General features: G+C 43.1%; 1 protein-coding gene across 1 annotated transcript in view; it reads right to left on the minus strand.

Annotated features, from left to right (window-relative positions):
• EGFLAM (EGF like, fibronectin type III and laminin G domains) overlaps positions 1–27,854 on the minus strand; it is a 138,021-nt gene that overhangs the window by 80,279 nt on the left and 29,888 nt on the right. Inside the window, 4 exon segments of the mRNA XM_030567711.1 lie at positions 17,631–17,766; positions 18,276–18,393; positions 21,870–21,896; positions 23,498–23,581. Coding sequence (XP_030423571.1) covers positions 17,631–17,766; positions 18,276–18,393; positions 21,870–21,896; positions 23,498–23,581 — 365 coding nt within the window.

Below are 27,854 nucleotides of genomic sequence, written 5' to 3' on the forward strand. Positions count from 1 at the left end.
TAATTGTTATGAGATCATTTAGAGGCCTGTTTCTCAATTCAAGTGCACTACATATTTTTCCCCTTCTTTTCCTAGCCTTTTGTATGGATTTTATGAGCACAATTTTCAAATGTAGATATTTCAATAGGACCTTCAAATGCTACATTTTAAACTACAGAGTGGCACTTTGGCACATCAGGCAAGATTCTGATCTTTTTTAGTAAAATTTTGCAAATTGATGTCAATGGAGTTACTCACACGGGTGTAACCAAGATCAGAATCTAAACTGAAAATGATTGTTTTGCCGTATGATTAAGTGTCCATTAACAAATCTCCCATTGGAAAACTGGGGGTCAAATTCTTCTCTCAGATATAGCAGTGTAAATCTGGAGTAACCATGGTGGGAGAGAAGAATCTGCTCTAGATATGTGGATTCAGTAACAAGTAATACAATTCCCATCATTGCTCCTGGGAGATGCCTAGTTAAATCTTGAATCCTACTTAAGGCTGCGATTCTTTCACGTAGGTCACAGAAGTCATGGATTCCATGACTTTCTGCAACCTCAGTGACTTCTGCAGTGGTTGGTGCAGCTGATTTCAGAAGCTGCACGATTAGCTAACCCCGAGGCCAGATGCTCAGGCACCCCATGGCCAGCTACACCTGCCAAGGCTGGAGCAACCTGGGGCCAACTGTTCTAGCAGTCCCCAGGGCCAGCCACTCTGGTTGCTGCTCAGGAGGCCCCGGACAGCTGGTTCCAGGGACCACATGAGCAGCAGCCAGTGTGGCTGGTCCCGGGGACTGTGCAATCAGCGGTCCTAGGGGCTACCTCAGGGCCAGCCGCACCCGCTGCTGTTTGAGCAGCCCCAGGAGTGCCTGCCTAGCGGTCCTGGTGGCTCCCCAGGGCCAGCTCCCCTGGTTGCTTATCAGGTGGCCCTGGGGACCACCAGAAGAGTAGCTGGTGTGGCTAGCTATGGAGAGCGTTGGAGCAGCAGTCCTGGGGATGCCCTGCAGATCACCTGTGCAGCAGCGGTCCCTGGGCAGCTGGAGCAGCAGCCCCAGGGGTGCCTGGAGGCTGTCTGAAGAGCAGACTCTAGGAGCAGCAACCAGGGGCAGTCAATCCACAGCAGTGGAGCAGGGCATCTCCCAGCAGGGGTCCCTGGAGCAGCAGGGCCCCAAATGTAGAGATTTAGTCAGGGAAATTTTTGGTAAAAGCCATGGACAGGTCACAAGCTAAGTTCCCTCTAATCTGTGCTACTGCACAGCTGCCTATAAAGCCCTGTGCACAGGGCTTCAGGTCTGCGGTGGGGAGAGATGCATCTTCCCCAGCATGGACCTGTCCCGGGCTTGCCGTGGCCGGAAGAGAGGCACCTGCCCCAGCCGCAACCCAGCCCCGGCATGGACTTGTTGTAGCGGGGAGAGGCGTCTCTCCCCACCGGGCCCAGCATGGACCTGCCCCGGACTTGCTGTGTCCAGAGGAGAGGCGCCTCTCCCCTGCCCAGCCCAGGTGCTGCTGCAGGGAGAGAGATCTTGAGAGAGATCTTGGGGGAGACCTCTTTCCTCACCGTAGCTCCTGGGCAACCTGCACTCCAAACCCCTCATCCCCAGCCCCACACCAGAGCCTGCACCCCTAAGTCAGAGTCCTCATCCCCCCGCACACCAACTCTCTGCCCCAGCCCTGAGCCCCTAATCCCGGCCCCACGCCAGAATGCTCCCCCCTACACACAACAATCCTGAGCCCTCTCTCATATTCTAAACCCCTCGGCCCCACCCCCAGCACATTGGTTTTGTTATGTGCACCAATATGGAGGAGATGTGTCACACATCACCTCCATATTGGTGCACATAACTAAATTCATTCTGCATATGCGTGAAAAAGTTGCAGGGATCACTGGTCACAGGCCATAAATTTTTATTTATGGCCTGTGACCTGTCCATGACTTTTACGAAAAATATCCATGACTAAATCTTAGCCTAATCATACTGAAAGCAGAAAACTGAATCCTGCTTGCCTTATTCGCATGAGCAGACCAGCTGAAGTCAGTGGGATCATTCACATGAGAATATGGCCCAAACAAAAGTTACAAAGAAATTAGATGTATTAACATTCATATGTAATGATTTTTTTTAAAAGGGAAGTATGCATTGCATCTGCCTGTTTTGTAATTGACCTTAGGGGAGCTATTCTGATATTTTGACACAGTCCCCACTCTTCAGAAGAGTTAACTTGCACCACCAAAGAGAAAACATAATGGAAGGAAATAAACAAATGTAAAACCCCCAAAATTTAAACATGAAGCCAGCTCAAAGAAACTCAGATTAAAGTAGCTGAAAATAAAAAAAGGGAAAGAAATGACCTCTAAGATAAAATTATCCTGGTATCCTTTACTAATATGTCCTTCTGATATTTATTGCAGGAAATAGCATCCAAGTGCTCCCTGAATCTACTATTGTTTTCAGAGGACTAGCTACAAATATCTCCAGCAGTTTTCTAATGAAAATTATAGCACAAAATAGGCATTTTGCATTTCTTGTTTATTTACAGCTGCAGGGAACAGAATGTTAACGTATGTTTTATTAGTCAATACAAGATTTATTGAATCATCCAGGTTTTTATTTCTTTTGTGCTAGCAGAGTGGGTGCATTAATAAAACAAGAGTTTGCAACTATTACCTGCATCCTGCTTAGGGCATAACCTAAGAGCTAGAAATGTGAATATTTGATTGTCTCAGTGGGTGCCACAAGGAGAAATCAGTTAAAAAAAACACAACACCTTCACAGAAATGCACAAGATGTGATGATTCAGCTAAAAATATTGCTTTAAATCCATCTCAATAGCAAGTTTATCATGTTAGACAGAGGAAATTTCTTTTGGCTTTCCTAAGCAAGCAGCAGGGGGCAGCTTTGCAAACTGTAACCAGTTCACCACTCTACTTTCCATGCCTGGGCCAAATGCCCAAAATGAAAACATGCAACATTTTTCAAATTAAAGGGTGCAGATGCTTTTTCTTTATATATACTTCTCAATAGCAATCTCAGTTTTACAGTACAAGTCTCATTTGATCTAATAATAATACAAATAATTCCTGCCAATTAAAAATAGCCTTGTGGATATAATATAATGGATACGGCTACCATATGCACCGGAATACATACATCTAAAAGGAGAAACCATGTGGAGACATAGCTTGCTGAGAGTGGATTGCAGAGATATGTTCAGTCTCCAAAGATCCTAGGCTACTGTTGACTTTTCCTAATTGTCTTTTGCAGGCCTTTCTTTTAGAGAAACAATAACAGAGGAAGAGTCTTCAAACCACTAAGCGTATGCAGATAAAAACAGAGATTTATCACTTGACCTTTACTTTCCAGCCTGTCCTCTGTATTAACAAATCAGTACAACATGATAAAATGGCAAACAGATGGATAGAGAAACATTTATGATAAACTCGGCTCACTGAGTGAGTCAACTTTAATGTTTTCTTGTTCTTTGGGGGTTAGAAATGTCTTACATAAAAGTTCAGTTTATGTCAACTTTTACATCAGTGCGGCTCACTGAGAAAGTAATGAGTTCTACAATCACTTCATGCAGCTATGTTTCCTTTCCCTTGAAACACTAGGAATAGCCCTTTGTGCTACAATACTGTGCATAAATCTGACCCTTATCAGACAGCTCAATACAATATACCTGTGTATGAGGAAACTAGAAGAATTCCAGGGCCATTTTCTGCTCTTAAGTTACAGCAGTGCATCTCCAAAGCAGTGTATGGAGAAGCATGGCGTAACTGAGTGCAGAAATGGCCAACATTAAGAACAAAGTCAAACAAAGGTGTTTTAAAATATAATAAGCTAGATGGTCCAAATCAGTGGGATTGGGCAGATTTCACTAAGAGCTGAATTTTGTCCCAATGTGTGTCTAGAACATTTGGGTTGCTACTTTATAACATAAGCTAATGTTTGATTAAATTTTAAAAAAGAAACCTTTGAACTGTAAAGAACTACAAATTCATAAGCACTTGAACTTTCTTTTTAAATGAGCTGGGAATAATTTAGTAGAATAAAGCATCTGCCAATAATCCAACTTTTATAGCTCTCAGCCCTTTTAAGCCATGTTTTTACTTAGCCCAAGTAACAAGCTCAAACCTGCAAAATATTAGTTGTAATGCTCCTATACACAGTAAATATATGAAAATTATAGGGAATTCATATTTGCCACGAAAAAATACTCTACATATAAGGTAACTCATTATGGGGCATTATTATTGTTATTTACATTCTGCTTCTTCATTCTATTGCAATTGTGCCTCAGAACTGCAGTCAGGACCCCACTGTACTATGACAGCATTTCCCAAACTTTTGAAAGTTGAGTCCCCTTCAGGAAAATAAAACCAATCATGCCCTCAAATCATATGTTGTTATAGGCCTACCCTACTTACTTTATATATCTTCCACATCCCTATCTTTCCCTAGCAGTGCCTCTCCCACCACACCACACACAAACACACATGCACACACACGCTTTCCAAAGATGTAGCTCTTCATAATATGATACTTCCTCTCTTTTCCTGCATGATCTGAGCAGTGACATAGTTAACAATACTGACATTAGAAGTATCATCACTGGGCACTTGAGTTAGCACCCACTGAAACGAATGGGGTAGTTCATACGTCAGAGATATTGTTTCAGACTCTCTGCAAACTCAAGCAGTCATCCCAGCATTGCTTACACTCAGGTTATGGTGTGAATGTCTTCATTACAACATAGCTAAGGAAAACAAACCAGAATTCCTCTCCCACAGGAAATTATAATATTTCAACATTCGTTTTCATCCGGTATCAGGAAGAAAAGTTGAAATATTGGAAATTTTCAATTTGTAAGTACCAAAACATTTTGTTTCTATTTGAAATAAACATTTAGTTTTGGTTTGTTGAAGCAAACTGCAACATTTAGCTTTGAGTTCATTCAATACTGCATTCACCTCTGGTGTGAAGGTGCCTCACAGGAGTGGTATATCAGATACCTCTTGTACTCTATGGACTGGGCTCCCTGGCCAGACATCTCCCATGATGCACCCCAGTCATGTGATTCCCATGTTGTAGCAAATAACTCAGTAAAAGGAAACCACAGGGAATCATGAGAGATGTAATCCAACCAAGGAGCCTGGACCATAGAAGAGAATGGGGGCATGAAACACCTGAACTACAACATCCATGAGGCACTGCATCACAAAATATCTTGGTTCACTTTAATTGAAATATTTTGATTTGGGTTGAACTGACCCGAAATAAAATATTTTGTTTTGATTTTCCCAAGAGAAATATTTTTTTGTCAAAAATCAAAATATTACTGTGTACAATTCAATTGTGTGGAAACTGTATTTCCCATTAAAAACAAATCAAATATTTTCAGTAGGAAATTCCTGACCAGTTGTACTCCACTGTACATAACAGCTAGAATTATTCTTTAAAAAAAAAAAAGATGAAAGTGGAGACTCTGGAGAACAACTGAGAAATCTGTCCATGCCTCCTCATCCAATTATTCTTTTGTGGCATGCCATACTTTATGAAATACTGTACAAACAATGCAAACATTCTCCTTGTCCCAAGGACCCCTCAACTGAAATTCTATTCTATTCTTGTGACCACAGAGGGCTCTCTGTGTGTCTGGACTATGCAAATTCACCAGCCATTTGACCCCACAATGCGGGGATGCCACGGCCAGAAGTGTGACTGTTAGGCTGCAGTGGAGCCAGGAGAGAGGATTTTCCCATAGAGAGTCTCGCTGTGAATCCCCATTGCTTGGACTGCGCACTAGGGAAAGGATTTACACCTGTATGGAGTATGGGCGATTTCTTCTTGAGCTGAGTTTTAAATGTGAGAGATGCTTTCTGTGGTGAATTTAGAATAAGCTCTCATATGAAAATTTTTTTCTTTGCTGTAAATTATGTCCTCTTTGCACCCATTGCAACAGTGAAGAATAGACAGCTGTTCAGGGATACAGTTTACCATGTTGTGTCCACTGAAATAATCTGGGCTGCTAAGTGATACAGCAACTCCTTGCTTAACATTGTAGTTCTGTTCCTGAAAAATGGGACTTTAAGCGAAACAATGTTAAGCAAATCCAATTTCCCCATAAGAATTAATGTTGAGACAGCAGCTGCCTCCCTCCATCCTGAGCCCTGTAGTGTCCCCTCCCCTCCATGGAAATGGGGTAAAGGAGCAGGGGGCAGGAGTGGGGGAGGGGGACACACTGACATTATCCCCTCTCTTTCCCAACCCCTTGCACAGCAAGCAGGAGTCTCTGGGAGCAGCTCTGAGGAAGAGGGCAGGACACCACATGGCAGTGGGGGTAGGGACAGCTGAACTGCCAGGAAATTGATAGCCTGCTGGGTGGCTGCCGCACAGGTAACTTAGAGGAGCGGGGAGCAAATGGGGGGCTGCCAGCCCACCCTGGTTCCAAGCCCCCACCAGCTAGCTCCAACGGGCTGCTCTTCCTGCAAGCAGTGGACAAAGCAGGTGGCTGCAAAACAACGTTAAAAGGGAGCAGTGCACAACTTTAAACAAGCATGTTCTCTAATCGATCATCAATGTAACAACTAAACAACATTAACTGGGAGAACTTTAAATGAGGATTTACTGTAATTCATTACTGCAATGGAATTACTCACAGAAATCAGGAGTTCCATTTGAAGGGAATGGAACACCAAAAGGGGTTCATTTTGGTCCCAATCCTCTTCTCAGCACCCTGCTCAGGTGCTATGGAAATGCACAGGGGGAAGTGGGAAGGGAGCTACCCACCAGACAGAGCCTTTTCGCAGCTGTTGCTGTAGCCTCTAGTTTCTTGCACCATGTAGTCTTCCTACTCCCTACTGCAGGTGTCTGAGGGTAAAACAGGGGAAGGCCCAGCTATTGACACCCCAGCCAGACCCTTACCCTCTGCTGTCAGCTAACATACAGTACAGCTCAGCTTCTGACCAAGCAACAGGTGTATGCCTACTGCATAGGCCCTCCCTCAACAACTGTTCCTACTTTAAATGGCTGAATCATCCTGGTTCACTGTTGATGGCTCCTCCATTGCCACCAGCCACAGGAAAAGGGGCCAGATTTTCCCTATATCTGGAGATTCATATTAACAAGTGTCCTCTGCATCAGTAGTTCCAAAAAGACTGAATGAAAGCAGCAGACTCATTAGCTGCTCACTTATTAATAGATGTATGCAGCTGAAATAGCTTTTTTACAGTACTAAAGATGTTAGCCAAAAATGCATACTCTGATTAACTAGTTCCTCTAAAGTTAGAAGTTCAGTTATGCACCCAATGGACTAGAGCCTTTGAGTAGTTCAGGGAAAGTGCCGTATTCCAGAAAATTCAGCTGGAGCTGAAAAGTGTGTGTGTTAGCTATAGGCAAGCCCTTTAAAAAAACCCGGCATATTTGAAGCCTGATATTTTACCTCACACAGATATGCTACTTCTCAAAATATTCCTCAACTTGAAAATGTAAAATAATTATTCCTGCAGGCATCCAAGAAAGACGACACTCACCTGTTTAGGCCTACTAACTATTTGATTACATATTCCTTAAGGACTGTACTGTTAACAGTAAGTAGATAGGTATTTCACAAGTTAGCTCTAAATAAGACTCAGATATGCTCAAACAATTAATTTGTTGAATTTCCACGAGATTTTAATCCCAAAATTCCCACCTGGATGGAATGCAGACAGTATGGTTTCCTGTCTGTGGCAGACTCTCCCCATGTTGCTTTTCTAGAATATGAGTAAGAAAGTTAGCCCTGGGGGAGTGAAATGATTAAAACAATTTCATCGTTTCTGAAGGCTTGTTTTACCTGCACAAGAGATTCATAATCCAAGAAAACCAGAGACATGCATAGAGAAGTACAGCTACTGATTCTGCAAAAACAGAGTATCAGATTAGAAGAGTATTTATTTAAGACAAAGAAGATTGATTCAGAATAGACTTTTTTGTTGTTGTTGTTGTTTTTACACTGGTATAACCCCACTTGACTTCACTGATATTACTCCTGATTACTACCAGTGTAATTTAGCCTTAAAACTGTATGCAGCAAAAGAAAATGCACGTGCAGTGAAAAGTCTATCTCTAATCACTATTTAAGGCTTAAGGTTCACTGAACTTTCTCCAAACAAACATTCTGAAGCATCCAAATGTAAGAGGGTATAATCCTCTAAATGACCAAATACATTGTGAGTTTTATTTTAAAACCTCTGACTAAACAATATTATCAAAACAATGTGCTGTTAGCAAATTCTTTCCCAAAGTCTGGAAACAACTACACACTGAATTTCAATTACTTACATCTCTTGACCTACAGAAGAGAATGCAAGCATGTACTCTGCAGCTAAGTAAATTTATTCAAGGATGCATTTTCAACGTGTCAAGTGGGGATTGGGATGCCCAGTTTATACTTTCGCTAGTGGGCTATGGGTATTACAAAGAGATGCTGTGACAGGATGCATTTGCTCCACACTGGATCGGGAAGAGTTAACCTTACATTGTGGGCTAAGGAAGCAACACCCCCTCAGCTCTATGGACATGCTCCAAATGCATCAGTATAAAAGGGAGCAGCTCAGTTGCGGGAGAGAACCACTGGAGAGGAAGGACACACATTGTAGGCTCCAGTCCCAGTTGTTGGGGAGAGTGCAGACAGGGAACCTGGAGACAACGGAGATCCCAGACCATAGCAGTGGGAACTGCAGTAGGAAGCAGCCCAGGGGAATTAGACGGTGGTCCGGTTAGTGAACTGGAACTTTGAGTCAGCATGTTTCGATCAGACCCTCCGCTGATTCAGTGGAACATCCTCTGGCCACTACCAGGGCCCTGGGCTAGGGCCCTGAGCTAGGGCCTGATGGAGAGGGAGGGCCTAGGCCCCCCTACCCAGGCCACCCCCCCTTTTTGTATGCAGTGACCCTCTTCCCCGACAGAGACCACTTGGCCACGAGAGATTACTACTCCAAGGATGGAGCAAACATATTGACTTTGGCCACTAGGCCTTACTGCCCTGCTAACTGGGGTGCATTTATTGACTGTGGCCAGTGGGCCTTACTGCCATGCTGACTGGAGCGAATCTATTGACTTTGGCCATTGGGCCTTACTGACCTGCTAACAGGGGCAAAGTCATCGACTTAGGCCATTAGGCCTTACTGACCTGATAACAGGGGCAAAGCCATTGATTTAGGCCTTGCTGCCTGGCTGAGTGGGGCAAATCTATTGATTTTTCTATTGACTCTGGCCATTTGGCCTCACTGCCCTGCTAACAGGGGAGAATACTCAAAGTCAATGTATTAGGCCTCATTGCCCTGTTAGCAGGGGTAATTATATTGACTCTATGGACGCATAAACGCAGGTTACATAGACCCCGCCCCTACACCCTAGGGAAAACGGTGCCCTCACCCCACACTGGACGGGGTCCCCCCAAGCCTGTCACAGATGCACATAAACTTGCAGCCTACTCTTTTAAGACAAAGAATGAAGGTGAGAGAAGCACAATGAGGCCTGGTCCACACTACGCAGTTAAACCGATTTTAACAGCGTTAAATCGATTTAACGCTGTACCCATCCACACTACAATGCACTTTATATCAATTTAAAGAGTTCTTTAAATCGATTTCTGTACTCCTCCCAGACGAGAGAAGTAACACTAAAATCGATATTAACATATCTATTTAGGGTTAGTGTGGCCGCAAATCGAAGTTATTGGCCTCCGGGCGGTATCCCACAATGCACCACTGGCCACTCTGGACAGGAATCTGAACTCTAATGCACTGGCCAGGTATACAGGAAAAGCCCCGCAAACTTTTGCATTGCATTTCCTGTTTGGCCAGCGTGGAGCTCTCATCAGCACAAGTGACCACGCAGAGCTCATCAGCACAGGTAACAATGCAGTCTCCTGAGAATAGAAAAAGAGCACCAGCATGGACCGCACGAGAGGTACTGGATCTTATCCCTATATGGGGAGAGGATTCAGTGCTAACAGAACTGCGTTCCAAAAGACGACATGAAAAAACTTGAAAAAATTTCCAGGACCATGATAGAGACAGGCCACAGCAGGGACTCAGTGCAGTGCAGAGTGAAAGTGAAGGAGCTCAGACAAGCCTACCAGAAAACCAAAGCAGCAAACGGAAGGTCCGGGTCAGGGCCGAAAACATGCCGCTTCTACGCTGAGCTGCATGCAATTTTAGGGGGCTGCGCCACCACTACCTCCCCCTTGTCTGTGGATTCCGAGGTGGGGGTTATAATCTCAACCATGGATGAGGATTCAGTGGAGGGGGAAGATGAGGAGGAGGAAGAGGAGGATGAGCTTGCAGATAGCACACAGCATTCCATTCTCCCCAGCAGCCAGGAGCTTTTTGTGACCCAGACGGAATTACCCTCCCAGCCCTCCCAAGCCACTAGCCCAGACAGTGAAGCCATGGAAGCAACCTCTGGTGAGTGTACCTTTGTAAATATAAAACATGGTTTAAAAGCAAGCATTTTTTAATGATTGATTTGCCATGAGGGCTTGGGATGCATTCGCGGCCAGTAAAGTTATTGGAAAAGTTTGTTAACATGTCTGGGGATGGAGCGGAAATCCTCCAGGGACATCTCCATGAAGCGCTTCTGGAGGTACTCCAAAAGCCTTTGCAGAAGGTTTCTGGGCAAGGCAGCCTTGTTCCGTCCACCATGGTAGGACACTTTACCACGCCATGCATGTAGCAAGTAATCGGGTATCATTGCATGACAAAGCATAGCTGCGTATGGTCCCGGTGGTTGCTGGCATTCAAGAAACATCCGTTCTTTATCTCACTGTGTTATCCTCAGCAGAACGATATCGTTCATGGTAACCTGGTTGAAATTAAGGAATTTAAGTAAGGGGACAGAGAGATGGGGGAGGGGAGGAAGGATAGCGCTGAGCTTTTTAGCATTTGGCCAGCAGGAATCTTCCCAGCTACCAGCCACGCGGTGGGCGGGGGAGAAAGGTGGGTGATTAGCAGTGATCTTCCATGATACCAGCCATGTGGTGGGGGGAGGGGGAAAGCAATTCTAGAGAATTGGATTGGGGAGGGGAGGGGTTGGCGTCTGCTGCTCCTTGTTAACAGGAAAGAAGCAGCAAAGGGAGAAGCTGTTGCCTTACCATGACTGCATGCAAGCTGAATTGTGATGCCCAGACCTGCGTCTGTGTTGATCTGTAACACCAGAGCCACAGGCACTCAATATTAAAGGTTTCCAAATGCGACCTTGTAGTGAAATCACATGTGCTATATAAGGTGAATAGTGCTGTTCACTGTGAAAGAGTATAACCATTGTTCTGTAAAATGTATCTTTTTAAATCCTTCTCTCCCTATTTTCCCCCACTCACGCAGCTGCACATTTTTCAAGTCTTCCTACTCCATCCAGAAGGCTAGCTCAGATGAGGCGGAGGAAGAAGAGGACGCGAGATAAAATGTTCTCAGAAATCATGGAAGTAACCCGCAATGAAAGAGCTCATCTGAGGGAGTGGAAGGACGTGTTAGCAAAGTACAGGAAAGATGCCAGTGAACGTGAGGACAGGAGGGACCAATGTGAGGACAGGAGGGACCAACATGAGGATAGGAGAGACGCTCGAGATGAGAGGTGTAGGCAGGAAGATCAGCGGTGGCGGGATGCAACGCTGGAGCTGCTGCGTGATCAAACTGACATCCTCCGACGTCTGGTAGATCTTCAGGAGGAGCAGCGGGGTCATAGAGTGCCGCTGCAGCCCATGTTTAACCACCCTCAGTACTCACCATGTTCCATGTCTTCCTCACCCAGACGTGTAAGAACGTGTGGGGGAAGGCTTTGTGCACCAGCCCACTCCACCCCCGTGGACAGTCCAACCAAAAGGCTGTCATTACATTGAAATGTGCTTAATGGCCTTTTCCTTCCCTCCTATCCTCCTCCCAAACCACTCCCGGGATACCTTGTTAATTAACTTCCTCTTTTTATAATTACATGCTTTTTAAATGAAGGGGGAGGGTGGGTTGCTTACAGGGAATGACTTTTAATAAAGAATACATGCTTTTTAAACGATAGTGACTTTATTTCCTTAAGCAAGCTGTAATCAAAGGGGGAGGGTGGGTTGCTTACAGGAGGAGTCAATAAAGGAGGGGAGGTTCATGAAGGGGAAACAAACACAGCAGTCACACCTTACCCTGGCCCGTGATGAAACTCGTTTTCAAGGCTTCTCTGATGCACACTGCTTCCTAGTGAGCTCTTCTAATCGCCCTGGTGTCTGGCTGCGCATAATCAGCGGTCAGGTGATTTGCCTCAACCTCCCAACCCACCATAAAGGTTTCCCCCTTACTTTCACAGAGATTGTGGAGCACATAACAAGCAGCAATAACAAAGGGGACATTGGTTTGGCTGAGGTCTGAGCGAGTGAGTAATGTGCGCCAGCAGGCTTTTAAACGGCCAAATGCACATTCTACCACCATCCTGCACTTGCTCAGCCTGTAGTTGAACAGCTCCTGACCACTATCCAGGCTGCTTGTGTATGGCTTCATGAGCCATGCCATCAAGGGGTAGGCTGGGTCACCCAGGATAACAACAGGCATTTCAACATTCCCAACTATTATTTTCTGGTCTGGGAAGTAAGTCCCTTGCTGCAGCCGTTTAAACAGGACAGTGCTTCTGAAGACGCGAGTGTCATGAACCCTTCCTGGCCATCCCACGTGGATGTTGGTGAAACGTCCCTTGTGATCCACCAGTGCTTGCAGCACCATTGAAAAGTACCTCTTGCAGTTTATGTACTGGGTGCCCTGGTGCTCCGGTGCCAAGAAAGGGATATGGGTTCCATCTATCGCCCCCGTCCTCACAGTTAGGGAATCCCATTGCAGCAAAGCCATCCACTATGACCTGTACGTTTCCCAGAGTCACAACCTTTCGTAGCAGCAGCTTAATGATTGCTTTGGCTACTTGCAACACAGCAGCCCCCACAGTAGATTTTCCCACTCCAAATTGATTCCCGACTGACCGGTAGCTGTCTGGTGTTGCAAGCTTCCAGAGGGCTATTGCCACTCGCTTCTCCACTGTGAGGGCTGCTCTCATCTTGGTATTATGGCATTTCAGGGCAGGGGAAAGCAAGTCACAAAGTTCAAAGAAAGTGCTCTTACGCATGCGAAAGTTTCGCAGCCACTGCGAATCGTCCCACACCTGCAAAACTATGCGGTCCCACCAGTCTGTGCTTGTTTCCCGGGCCCAAAATCGGCGTTCAATGGGTAGAACCTCCCCCATTACCAGCAGGTGCTCCAAAGCGCAGGGGCTCGTGGTTAGGGAGAAATCAGTGTCCATGTCCTCATCACTGTCGTTGCCGTGCTGCCGTAGCTGCCTCCTCGTCGCCTGCCTTTGCAGTTCATGGTTCACCATAGACTGCACGAGAATGCGCGAGGTGTTTACAACGTCCATGATTGCGCTATTGATCTGAGCAGGGTCCATGCTTGCTGTGCTATGGCGTTTGCTTTCAGTTCACCCAGGAAAAAAGGCGTGAAATGGTTGTCTGCTGCTTTCAGGAAGGGAGGGGTGAGGCTGTACCCAGAACCACCCGCGACAATGATTTTTGCCCCATCAGGCACTGGGATCTCAACCCAGAATTCCAAGGGCCAGAGGAGACTGCGGGAACTATGGGATAGCTATGGAATAGCTACCCACAGTGCAACGCTCCGGAAATTGATGCTAGCCTTGGACTATGGACGCACACCGCCAAATTAATGTACCTAGTGTGGCCACGCACAGTCGACTTTATAATATCTGTTTTATAAAACCGGTTTATGTTAATTCAAAATTATCCTGTAGTGTAGACATAGCCTGAGTCAGTACTCAACCAAATCCCTTTCTAACATTTCATGCTGAGTTCAAAGAAGGGGAGGGAGAGGGAAAGATTCAGATCACTATTATATTGGGAAAATAGGCAGTGGAACAATCTCCTGATAATTCTAAACCACAGCTAGTCTTACATAATGCCTATTAGACATCCTTCACTCTAGTGTACTAGCTCCAAATGCAGTAATCATTGTATCACTTCAAACCCACTAAACATCAGGCACTCTGATTTGAACACAAAGTGTCACAGCAACTCAGAAGCGGACCTTCGGCATGGGAAAATCTTTGTCATTATATCTGTGTTTTCTGGACTGTAACTGCGCTGTAGGACAATCAATGTTTGGGGTTTTTTGCAGTTTTCTTTTTAATGTACAACACCAAGCTCTTACAAAAAAATCTTTAGATGTGGCTTCCCTGATGAGCTAAAGCATGAAAAAAAGATGTATTGACCTCACAGCACACAACAGTCTAGAGGTAAATCTGTCTTGTTGCCTAATAACTTTCAGTGAAACTAATCAACATATGTTTACTTAATGGACCAAACCAAAGGAAGAGACATACCAGTATGTAGTGCTCTTACAATATGTGCAAACACAAACAAGTAGCCTCATATATGTTTGTAGGTACCACTCACATACTTCTTATATCTGCAGCTCAGGGACCAGTTTTACAAAATTTAGCTCTATTACAGGGGTGGCCAAACTTACTGACCCTCTGAGCCTCATATGATAATCTTCAGAAGTTCAAGAGCCGCAAGACACGAACAACCTTTACGCATGTATTTTTTAAAATATTAGCATCCTACTTACTGTATCACAGCTAATTACTGCTAGAGCTAGAGGCCTTGTGGGTCTCTATCCTGGTCATAAGTCTTTGGAAATCTGGTTGATATGTTGTTAAGATGGTATGGAGGAGCTCAGTCAGATGTTAATTCGTAAAGACTGCACAGTATTTCGATTTTACAAACTTCATCACAGAGTACAGTGATTCACAGGAAAATGTTGTGCCAAAAATTGAAATGAGTCACACACTAGTCTTTTTGAGTTGAAAATACTTCATTCCTGGCACTTGCTTCCGTAACTCAATTATAGACTGTGATTTATGCGTAACCTTTAGAGCCTTCTCTACCTGCAGTTCCAATAGTTCCATTTCTACAGTACTTGTTTCTGTAACCACAGTTTTTGGAATTGGACAGCCGTCACTGATCACATCAACCATGAATGGATTTACAAAAACAGGGAAGCAGGATCTCAGCTTCTTCAAATCTTCAAATCCGAACTGGAAGTCATTAAGCAGGCCTTGTAATTTACCTCTGTGATCTTCTACTTTGATTATCCTACTCTTGAGGTGGGAAAAGTGGTTGAAGTCTCTTGACGCTATGTCTCTTTGCAGAAGCTTTAACTTGTTCTGGAAGCTGAAGACTGTCTGAGTAAGATCAGAAATAATCTTATCCTTCCCTTGGAGTCCCAAGTTGAGAGTTTGCAAATGCTGCATAATATCAGTGAAAAACATCAGATCCTGCATCCATTGCTCATCTTTCAGCTGTGGACAGGACTTTTCCTTTTCTTCAAAGGAAAGCATTGATAGGCTCCATCAGTTCCACAAACCTATTTAAGTTATTGTTGGTTGATAACCACCTCACAATACAGTTGAAAGAGACCTCGTTAGGTTGTCTTCAAGATCCAATTGTTCAATGACATTTTTGAACTGTTGATGAGTCTTCTCATTTGAATGGATGAAATTGACAATTTCCAGGACTGTTTTTGTAACAATTTCATACCTGAAATATCTACCTGTGAGATGTTCATGACGGATGATGCAGGGAGAAACTCTGGAAATTTAGGATCACTTTTCAAAAGTCTGAGAAGGCCTACTTTTTCTCCCCACTGTTCCAGGTGTTGCATCTGTTGTAAAACTGACAAGTTTATCCAGTAGAACATCGGTATTTGTCAATGCTTTATCAAGTGCAAAATGTATGTCAACACCACAAGTTGTTTCTTTTAGTGCTAATAAGTCCAACATTTCTTCTTTTACAATTACATCCGTGGAAACATAGCAAACAAATATCTCTAGTTGTGGTTTATCTTGAATATCTGTGGATTTGTCGACAGCTAGTCTGAATGCCAGAGAATTCTTTAGATAATTTTGCATCTTGCTTGCATCAGCACAGATCTGGGAGATCTGCCTCTCTGTAGCATGGCGCGAAATTGTAATTTGCTGTATTAGTCATTGAAGTTTTGTGTTACTTTGATCTAAAATTGCAACCACTTCTGCAATATTCTTCTTAACAAATTCTCCATCACAGATGTTTTGCACGAGTGATATTCCATGCCATAACAAAACTAGGTTCAGTCGTTGTGTCAGCTTCCTTACTGAATGCCGAAAGTAGTTTCTGTTAACTGTTGAGGTGTAAATTTAATGTGATTAGTTCATTTTCCCTTAATTCTGATCCAGGAGGATATTTAGAGGAAAAGTTATCGTGATTCATTTTATAGTGACATTTCAAGTTGCTCGCTTTGTAGTGAGAGAGCGATGCGTTGCAGATAAGGCATAGGGGTCTGCCACTTTTACTAGTGAATGCAAAATTTTCCTCCCATTCTGGCTGAAAACTTCAGTTTTCTTCTTCATACTTGCATTTCTTACAGTTTGATGATGTCATTGTCATCCACGAAATTAACATAGGGTTAACACTTAAATCTATAACTATTCAACTGCAACTTATGAACAGTAAACACAGCCTGTAGTGTGCAGCATGCAAGGAGATCACAGCACAGGAGGTCTGCACAGCACTAGAGTAAAACAATTTCCTGTTATAATAAGCATGTGCCTCTGAAGCTGGAGTTTAGGTGCCACTTGCAGGGCTGAAGCCCCAAGCAGCAGTGCCCCTCCTCCTGCAGGGTTGAAGCCAAAAGCACCAGCTCATCCCTGTGGGGCTGGAGCCCTGAGCCTTGGCTCCCCCCCAACAGGGCTGACGCCGCAAGCACCAGCTCGCCCTGCTGTGGGGTCAAGCCCCAAACCTCGGTACCCCACCATGGGCTTGAGCAGCGAGCACCAGCTCAACACCCCCGCCCTCCATGGAGTGAAGCCCCGAACTCAGCGAGCCACAGTTGACCCCTTAAAGAGCCACATGTGGCTTGCAAGCCACGGTTTGGCCATGCCTGCTCTATTATGTGCTATAGCACGTTTTAGATAATTCATGATAGAACTCCTTGAAGGTTTTCTAATAACTTTCCATAAAAACTAGGACAGTAACAGTAAACGAGATCCATAAAGTAGAGAGCACATAGTGATTTGAGACCTGCAAACTCAAGATACCACCTCTTCTTATATTCTTACATGACAACTGAAATCAGCTGAGACGATTGAGTTGACAGTCCCAGCATTTCTACCTCGAGGGCTTGGGGGCAGGGCATTTCTACCTCTGAGGGCTGAGGGCAGGACATTTTCAGGGGAAGGTCCTTGACTCTGAAATTCTCTTCTCCCCTTGGGCATGAGTTTGATGACTTCCAGAGCATGTTTCAAACCCTGTTTACTCAGACTTTCCCCAGAGGGTGGGTATTTTTTTTTAAGGTGAAGGGTAGGAGTCATTGCTGACTTTATATCAATTGAGATTATTTCTTTTAAATTTTTACGGTACATTTCACACAGAGAGCGAGAGAGAAAGAGAGAGAGAGAGAGAAAGTGATAAATGCACTATATAAAATGAACGAATAAATAATGAGGAACATCTGCACTGAAACTAATAATATAATTTTGAAATACATGTAGTGCACATATACTGAAATTCAGATTCCATAGACCAGTTTACCTGAGAAACTCCAAGGTGTAGTACTGGATTGGGGAACTTCCTTCATTGACTCCAGGTTTCCACGATAGCGCAACCTCTGAATCAGAAACTACTATGACCTGAGGCTGATAGGGTGGTTCAGGGGGCATGCATTTATCTAAGCCAAAAGAATGGCATGTAATCAGTATTAGAAAAGCAGATACATTTTATAGACACAAAACTCAACACACACACATACCCCTCCCAGCACTGAGAATCAGCTTGGTTTCTTACCACAAAACAATCAGACTTGTAAAAGTATTGTGTTAAAAATATTTAAACTTAAGTACTGTACAAAAATCAGATTTAGCTAGGATTCACATGCTGCACTGTGGCAAGAAATATGCTAGAGGAAAGAGGTTTCTTTCCTCAAATGCCCTTGCAGGCATTTATAAAGGGTCCACAAGACACCTGGTACCTGAGGTGGCATTTATCCTTTTAAATCTTTTAATAATGTTACTGACCATTTTGGCATTACAAATACAGCCTGCCCTCTGACACGAGTGACTTTGAGCAAAATAGAAATTGTAGTTCTCACTCTGTGTTTACCTGCCAGCAAAATGAAATGTCTTGGATTAACTCTGCCTCAGCGGTTTCATAATGGAAAGCTATTTACACAGATTTTACCTTGGGATAAGGTTGTGATGTCTCTGGGCATGCTGGGCCGTCCTTTTCCTGCCCAGCCATAAGCTCCTACACTAATGCGGTGTGGAGTGCCTGGCTTTAAATTGCCAATAACAACATCCTGTCAGAGACAAGAAAAAGAAGATACAAAATAGTAACAGATCTGTTTCATGTTACTGAAAATGACATTGTGTGCTGTGCTGCTCAGATGGGAGAATCCTCTTACATGATATTTTCCATGCATGCCCCTAGGAAAATTGCAACAATGCCAATTCAGTACACAAACAAAACACACAAACAAGGTCACGTGTTTCCTGAGAAGCTGAAGTTCTACGCCACAGGGATCTACAGAACTGACCTAGACCCATTTCTCAGCATAATTCCGAAGTCTGAAGAAAGTTTTTATGGAGCTCACAATCACACACTTTGGCTGCTGACATTTAAGTCAGATACATTCCCCTCCTGAGCCAAATGCTGGAGTTCATCATCTGTTGCCAGGGGACTGTAGCTGTTTCTGATAGTGAAGAAATGTATGACCTCTCCTTGTACACAGATCAGGAAACAATGGAAGTAGATGCCCCCTGAAATTTTCCTCCCACACTGCTCTGCTAATAGCTATCAACTGTGACATGAAATGAGTGCCTCCCTTTATGGAAGACCAAGGACTTACTTGTTTCTGTGCCATCATCACAGGACAGGTTAATCCAAAGGCAAAACTGTCAACTGCCATATGTAAGGCATTGCTGAGCTCTGCATGTGATAATTTGTTATGTGTGATGCATGGTGATCCCAGCACAGCCAAGTATTTATCTTACTGTCTGGTTTATTACAGAACATGTATTATCAGTCAGCTGGAACTATTCAGATTTCATATTTTGGCTCAGCCAAACCTTAATAAAGATGGGTCCATGTGCAATATTCAGATCCTGGTCAGGGTTTGGATCTCAAAAATCCTAGAAGTTGGGGAGCTCTTGGATATGGGTTTTGATATGGGTCCATCCAATTGTTTCACTGGAAACCATAAATGACAACTCAGCTGTAGTTCCAAAGATTAACAAAAGTATTTACATGAGGCAATAATTGAACTGGATGATTTTATTATATGAAACATCATCTATACATACACACACATACATATATGTACTTCTAAAGAGTCATCCAGATATTTAAAATATCACTCACAGTGCATGGGAAAATTCAGAGAGCTCTTTTTCCCTAAAGCTAAGATCAACTTGAAATAGTATTTCCAGGTGCAGCAAGCTAGTGAAAGATCCTAATACTTTATTATCTGCCAGCCTCCTGATGCCAGTCTTTCTAATAAACTCTCCTTCTTTATTCCTGTGGGTAAATACTGTACTAGTCCAATAGTTCTACTGCCTGTTATTGCTATCTCCAGTCCCAATCTGCAGTGAGCTCCAGAGAAGTAGACACCATAAGCTCATGCACAGTCCAATTGATTGGACAGAGGTCCTGCCACACACAGGTTGTTGTGAGTCAGGGTTTTAGTCTAATGTTAGAAAGTCAATGCAATTATATGAAGTGCTTTTAAAGCAAGTTAAGATATCTACATGGATCTGGACAAGTTCCACCTTCTTGTACTCTTACTGCATCTTAAAAGATGTGCTGTGTTGTGATACTAGACGTATAGTGGGCTGAAATCTCTATTGCATTCCATTGGCTGTGTTACAGGTACTACAGCAAAAGGTATGCCAAAGTTTAAACAGCACACAATGGGGCAAAATTTGGCCTTCTGTTTTATTAAAACATTATGGGTCTTACTAACATAAATGAGAGAAGCTCTGTTGATGGCAATAGAGCTTTGCCAATTCACAGCAGTTGAAGATCTGGCCAAACATGAGCTTTGCAAAATCACCTAAGCCTAACTTTGACTCTATCACAAAATGTATTTCTCCTGTCAGGGTACACAATCTCATAGGTATTCATTGTTCCCCAAGTTCAGGCACTTGACCTAGAAACCTTCCACCTCTAAAGCCTGCCTATTCTGTTTTTAGGACCAAGTCCACAGGCTTACATGTGTGCTTAATGTGTAGCATGTGAACAACCCCACTAAACTCAATCGGATAAGAGTCTTAATAGGTGCCTTTATACTATATTTCCATGTTTGCTGGGTGCTGTTATTTATATGTTCTATGTTGTAAATCAATACCATGGCCAGATATAATACATACTATCCAATTTGATAATGCTTATACTTACAGACTGGGACTGATTCTGCTCTCATTTACAGCAGTGTAGGTCAGGAGGGAGCTCCACTGAAGTCAATGGAATCATATCATTGTAATTTAGAGGAGAATCAGGCCCACTGGCTAAAAGACAAATCATGCAAACCTGACCACAGTATTCTTGCAGATTTCTGTTGACTTTGGTATGAGTATAACAGAAAGCATTTCAGCAAGAATGTCCAAGCTCAATAACACTTCCTGGGGATTAATGACCAGCTGGGAGCCGATGAATCCCAGCAAGTCATTAATTCTTTAAGAAATGGCCCAACTGAAGTCATTATTGTTATCAGATGTACAGATGGGTCAATCCTGGAACCTCAAATCTGAAACCCCTTCAAAATCTTCCACTTCAAACCCAATCCTACAGTTTTGTTATCGAATCAGATCCAAAACTAGGAGCTCATTTTCCCTTTTCTGGTTTAGATGCATCCTAAAAGTCTCCTAACCAGAGTGATTCTCCCAAGATCTAGCAAAATTTCCATTAATACAGATAGTTGAAATCTCGTAAAATCTACTGATCTCACATGATTTCCACCATTTCTGGCGAAAACCTCACATAAACAGCTTGCAAGAATCTGTCAATGTTGACTCCAAGCCTATACCCTGGTCTTGATTCAGTCTCAAACCAAAAGCCTTCCATACATGAACACCTCCTTTTTAGCCCATCTCTAAAACTAAACCATTTAGGGTTATTGTTTATGGAAGCAGAACGGTCCATTGGACTGAATACAAGACTGGAAATAATTCACCAGCAGCAAAAGTCATAAAGGGGGGTTATTTTCTATACAACATTGTCTTTAATCTCCCAATCCTGCCTCCTTTTTGTTGGCTCTCTCTGCCGCCCCTATTCCTGTATCCTACCCTCTTTTTAGCTCAGCTCAGACCTACTCTTCCCATCTCTTTTCATACTTCCTTACTGCTCTGTTCTTCCCTCCTACCCACAGGTACATCCCCCTTCCAACTTCTCCCTTTTGTTTCACTACTTGGCCCTCCGTCTCTGGCTGACTGCTCAGCTCTCCTGTGGCCTTCACTGCCTGGGTCTCATTCTTTTACAGTCGATCTCCTCTAACCTCAGCAAGGCACCCTTAAGTGTTTTTGATGATTAGTGTGGAAAATTATCCGTCTCTAAAACGGAGATGATAATAACGCTTTCTTACTTACCTGCTCTGAGCTTTAGTTAATGTTTGTGGCACTTTGACTATGAAAAGCCCCATTTAAGTGCTAAGTAGTATTATTTTAGTAGATTATGGAGCATTTTAGTGAACTGCATATGAATCAGTGGAAAGGGAGGCTCTAAATGTTCAGTCTTATTTTGGATCACAGCTGTGACAGTTTCAGGAAGTGCAGTACTTACAAAAATCGCTTGTCCATCAAGTTGACTCTAGGGGGGAAAAAGCAGAATGGGACTTGTTAACAAATGACACACTTAAAAGTTGATGGCAAATCATAAGTGATGGGTCAGCAAAGCAAGATATTACCAATATACTCAGCAGATGGGACACATAATTCCCAGCTCAAGCAGATATACACGTGTTAGGTCAGCTTGAGCTAGTGTCTAAAAATAGCAGTGTAACCATGACTACATGAGTAACAGCTTGGGCTAGCTGCCCGCATGCAATCCCATCTGACCCCTTGGGTAGGTACTTACGTGGTGAGCCTGAGTTGCAAGCGCTAGCTCATGTATAGGTTCCTGAGCTGGGAATTAAACCTCCCAGCTGCTGTGTAGATATACCCTATGATGTCATATCTTATGGTGGCAACTGAAGTACTTTTAGGAAAAAGAAGTGAGGAACAAAGAAGGGACAAAACATAGTGTATAACAAAGTAATAATTAATCATGACAGTGAGACTCTTTCCTTTACCATGATCCTATAGCTGTGAAAAAGCCATGAGAATTAGGAGTAGCCCAAGAAAGAGTGTAAGGCAATAGGAATCTGAGAAGCTACTCTTCCCTCTTCTTCACTTCATCCCTTCCTTTTGAAGAGGTTTGCTAATGTTCATCAACTTCACCACAATGCACTTCAAAAAGAGAAAGAAATCCCCACTCTGCCCACAAATATTTGAATTTATCTCAGTGCCACTTTCTAGCTGGTGCAGTCCTAGGGAACATTCCTAATTCAGCCACGTGAAAGAAAGGGTAAAGAGGTCATGGTCTGAAAGAAGGAAGGACACTGATTAGAAGGAGAGGGGGAAATGGGGAGAAGGAGAATGAAGCATATAAAGGTGAAAACAAAAGGGATGAAGAGGGTAAGGAAAAGAAGAGAATAGGGGAAAATGGAAAGAAAATGGGAGGTGATGAGGAAAAGATGAGATTTTTTGGAAAGAATAAAAAACTTCCAATCCCAGAAAATCTCCTGGGAGGCAAGAACTTGCAAATTTGTCATTTTTTAATAGGAGTTATGAAAGCTCGCAATTAAACTTTTAATCTCAATTTTTCAGTGGGCAGAGTCTCACTTGTACACACAGGAATTTGCCAAAAATTCAACAACTCTCTTTGCTCAGACATTTACCATGATGGCACAGCTTTGCCCAGATGGGCGTTTAGACACCTAAATACATGGAACAGCAAATTGAGGCATGTGATTGCTCTTCCATTTTTGTATGCACAAATGAACTTTTCCCAAGTGAAAAAGTGAACTTGATATCAAAAGTAATATTTAAAGAGATGCCATAGGTAATTGCTATTAAAACCCACAGCAAGTCCCAACAGTTGTGAATTCAAAACTAGCAGGAGAATGAGGTACAAAAATCATATCCCAGACTTCTGATCAGATTACAACAGTGTGCTATGATTTCCTGTTTGCCCAATAGTCCCTGTGGGTTTGGAATTGAAGCCGGTATGTCATTCACACAGCCAAAGAAGTCAGAATTCCTTGGTCCTACTACAGAAGTCCCACCAATTATTAGAAAATGCCAAACTTAAGTCTCTCAAAATTCCAGAGGCTCTGATCATTCTGACAATGTATAAAACCAGATACTCACCATGCTGAGCATATCCAAGCTAAGGGGGACATCATGTGAAAGCTGTTTTACTGGTTTATCAGCTTCAACCTCTGAGTAAAATACCTTGAAGAGATATAGTTAAGGCAGTGATACACATACTTTAGAAATAATAAGTAAATTACTATCACATCACTGACAGTGGCTGCGTATACATCCCTTGCCCATCCACAAACACACAAAGAGTTAGCATACATTGACATATTCTTCAGACTCACCAGGGCTTGTCTACACATTGAAATGATATAATTTATAACATGTTAGCTGATACAATGTTAAACACAACTTAGCACATAGTTCTAGAAATAAACTGTCATATTTAACACTGTATCAGAGTGGACTCTAGGCTTAGCCACACTCAGCTGACACAACAATCCTTGTTTAAACTGATCGTTTAACCTTGTTTTTAACATGTGTGTTTTAACATGTCATATCCCAGTACAGACAAACCCTCAGTGTACATGTATTAGTTGGAATTCAGTGACCTTCCTGGTACAGTAAAATGCAGCCTGAAACAAGTACAGTAGTTTGAATTCCCATGGAAGTCTCTGGGCTTCATTCAGCAATGACACGAATTGCGCTGTGAGTTATACATCATGGGCAAGATTCTCAACTGGCATAAACCCATTAAAGTCAATTGAGGATCTGGCTACTGTGTAAATTGGTAATAAAACTGGTAGAAGTTGCAAAGAAGTGTAACTTTTACCCACTGGATATCCACTTAATCTCTCTGTGCCTGTATTGCCCATCTATAAAATGGGGATGACCCCTTTCTTCCACTGTTTGTCTGGCCTATTTATTTAGCTTACAAGCTCTTTAGAGCTTGTACCATCTCTGACTTATGTCTGTTCATACATTCTTGGATTTTAAGGCCTGAAGAGATCATTAGATCATCCAAGTCTGACCTCCTATATAACACAGGCTAGAGAATTTCACCCTGTATTGAGCCCAATAACATGTGTTTACTTTGATTAAAGCACAGAAAGGCATCCAATCTCAGTTTGGAGACATCGAGAGATGGAAAACATAGCTCTTCTTTTAGTAGTTTGTTCCAGTGTTTAATCACCTTCACTGTTAACAATTTGTGCCTTATTTCTAATTGGAATTTGCCTGGCTTCAATGTCAAGTAATTATGTTATGCCTTTCTCTGCTAGACTAAAGAACTTTTTAGTACAAGGTATTTTCCCTTCACATGGCCCTTTTCTGCACCCTCTCCAAGTTTTCAATATATTTTGTATAATGTGGACACAAGAACTGGATGCTGGTATTATAGTATCAGCCTTGCAATGCTGTATGTAGAGGTAAAACTACCTCCCTACTTCTATTCACTTCTCCTCTGTTTATACATCCAAGGATGTACCAAACTAAGTACAGTGCCTAGCTCAATTATTGTTATTATTACTTATGATTTGTATTATTATGAACCTTTAGGAGCTACTATAATACAAATAATTCAATAATAATGCAAATAATTCAGCAGATGTGCAAGACAAGTGTAACTTACACAACCAAGGGAGGAAAAGATAGGGCATAGCAGGAAAAACAAGTAGCATGGAGGTATAAGATGAAACAGCCCCTCACCATCACAACTTATATCAGAACTAGAGAAGGTCAAACATTTTCTGTTATAACTTTTTTCCCAATGGAAAACTGAGTTTTTCATTAAATGGACATCTTTCTTGAAATTGTCCGTGTCCCTTGAAAACTGTTTTTTTCTATGAAAATTTGCATTTAGATTTGAGGGGGGGGTTACCATCAACATTTTCCATAGGGAAAAACAAAACATTTTTGACCAGCTCTTGTCTACTATCCCTGACATTCTCAGGGCCAAGTTCACCCCTGGCAAAAACAAGTCCCATTGACTTCAGTTTAAGGGTTAAATTTGGTTTCTACAGAATACAAAAGCAGTGTACGTTGCATTTATTTTGCATACAACTAATACCAAATGCCAGACTGGCGCAAAGTTACACTGCTTTGCTTCTGAGACCTACTGACACCTCTTTTATCAACAACTTACAGCAGCACAGAATCCTAGAATAGAAGTTCTCAAACCGTGGTCCATGGACCACCAGTGGTCCGCGAGCTCAATTCAGGTGGTCCATAGACAGTTCCCTCTAAGGTGCATGCCTGGGTGGCCTCACATGAGAGAATGAAGGGCCACCCAGCTAATTAGTGGAGCTGCACAGGCGTGGCTCCACTAACTAGGTGCCTGGACCCTGGAGAAGATGCACATGTAAGTTGAGGTGGTGGCCTTGGTGGGAATAGGGGGTAGGTGGGAAGGGGCAGTGTAGTGAGGAGAGGGAGTGGGGGAATTTAGGACATGCAGGGCTACAGTGGCCAGAGAAAGAGGTGACTTTCCCCTGTTCTAGGGCTGCAGCTGCCAGAGAGAAATGGGCCTCCTTTCTAGCCTCAGTTCTGTGGCTCCTGAAGTGGGGGAGAGACCTCTTTCCTTCCCAGCCCCAGCTAAGGGGCTGCCACAGTGGGGACAGAGGGCACATCCATCGCATTAGAAAGTAAAGGCTGCTAATATTAAAATATGAGTTGTGTGCTTTTAGAACAAAAAAAAGTTAATTATTAAGGGTTTTCTTTATATAGTGCTTTTATCCAAAGAGCTTTACTATAGTTAGCTAACAGTAAAAACAACATTTGGAAAGATCATTAAGTGGTCCACTGAGACCCTCAGGAATTTTTAAGTGGTCTGTGAAAAAAAAAAAGTTTGAGAACTGCTGTTAGAACAATAGGGCTGGAAGGGACCTTGAGAAGTCATCTAGTCCAACCCCCTCTGCTGAGCACTTAGAGGAGAGGAAAGGGATCAGGAACAGTCAGCATGGATTCACCAAGGGCAAGTCAGGCCTGACTAACCTAATTGCCTTCTATGATGAGATAACTGGCTCTGTGGATGAGGGGAAAGCAGCAGACGTGTTATTCCTTGACTTTAGAAAAACTTTTGATATGGTGTCCCACAGTATTCTTGCCAGCAAGTTAAAGAAGTATGGATTAGATGAATGGACTTTGAAGTGGACAGAGAGCTGGCTAGATCACTGGGCTCAACGAGTAGTGATCAATGGTTCCATGTCTAGTTGGTAGCTGGTATCAAGTGGAGTGCCCCAAGGGTCAGTCCTGGGGCCAGTTTTGTTCAATATCTTCATTAATAATCTGGAAGATGGAGTGGATTGCACCCTCAGCAAGTTTGCAGATGACACTACACTGGGAGGAGTGGTAAATATGATGGAGGGTAGGGATAGGATACAGAGGGACCTAGACAAATTAGAGAATTGGGCCAAAAGAAATCTGATGAGGTTCAACAAGGACAAGTGCAGAGGCCTGGACTTAGGATGGAAGAATCCCATGCACTGCTATAGACTAGGGACCGAGTGGCTAGGCAGCAGTTCTGCAGAAAAGGACCTAGGGACGAGAAGCTGGATATGAGTCAACAGTATGCCCTTGTTGCCAGGACTCTAACGGCATTTTGTGCTGTATAGGTAGGAGCATTGCCAGTAGATCGAGGGACTTGATCATTTCCCTCTATTCAGCATTGGTGAGGCCCCATCTGGAGTACTGTGTCCAATTTTGGGCCCCACACTACAAGAAGGATGTGGAAAAATTGGAAAGAGTCCAGCGGAGGGCAACAAAAATGATTAGGGGGCTGGAGCACATGACTTATGAGGAGAGGCTGAAGGAACTGGGATTATTTAGTCTGCAGAAGAGAAGAATGAGGGGGAATTTAATAGCTGCTTTCAATTACCTGAAAGGAGGTTCCAAAGAGGATGGATCTAAACTGTTCTCAGTGGTACCAGATGACCAAACAAGGAGTAAAGGTCTCAAATTCCAGTGAAGGAGGTTTAGGTTTGATATTAGGAAAAACTTTTTCACTAGAAGGGTGGTGAAGCACTGGAATGGGTTATCTAGGGAAGTGGTGGAATCTACTTCCTTAGAGGTTTTTAAGGTCAAGATTGACAAAGCCCTAGCTGGGATGATTTAGTTGGGAACTGGTCCTGTTTTGAGCAGGGGGTTGGACTAGATGACCTCCTGAGACCTTCCAACTCTGATATTCTATGATTCTATGAGTCAGGACCAAGTATACCTAAAAGGTGTTTGTCCAACCTGTTCTTAACCACCTCCAATGGAGATTCCCCACCCTCCCTTGTTAACCAATACCATTACTTAACTATCCTTATTGTAAGAAAGTTTTTCCTAATATCAAACCTCAATCTCTCTGGCTGTAGATTAAGCCCACTATTTTTTGATCTACCTTCAGTGGCTATAGAGAACAATTTATCATTATCCTCTTTATGACAGCCCTTAACATATTGTTATTGTTACACTGTTATCAGGTTCC

Source organism: Gopherus evgoodei, chromosome 6 (assembly GCF_007399415.2).
Source record: "Gopherus evgoodei ecotype Sinaloan lineage chromosome 6, rGopEvg1_v1.p, whole genome shotgun sequence".
NCBI classification, from domain to species: domain Eukaryota; kingdom Metazoa; phylum Chordata; order Testudines; family Testudinidae; genus Gopherus; species Gopherus evgoodei.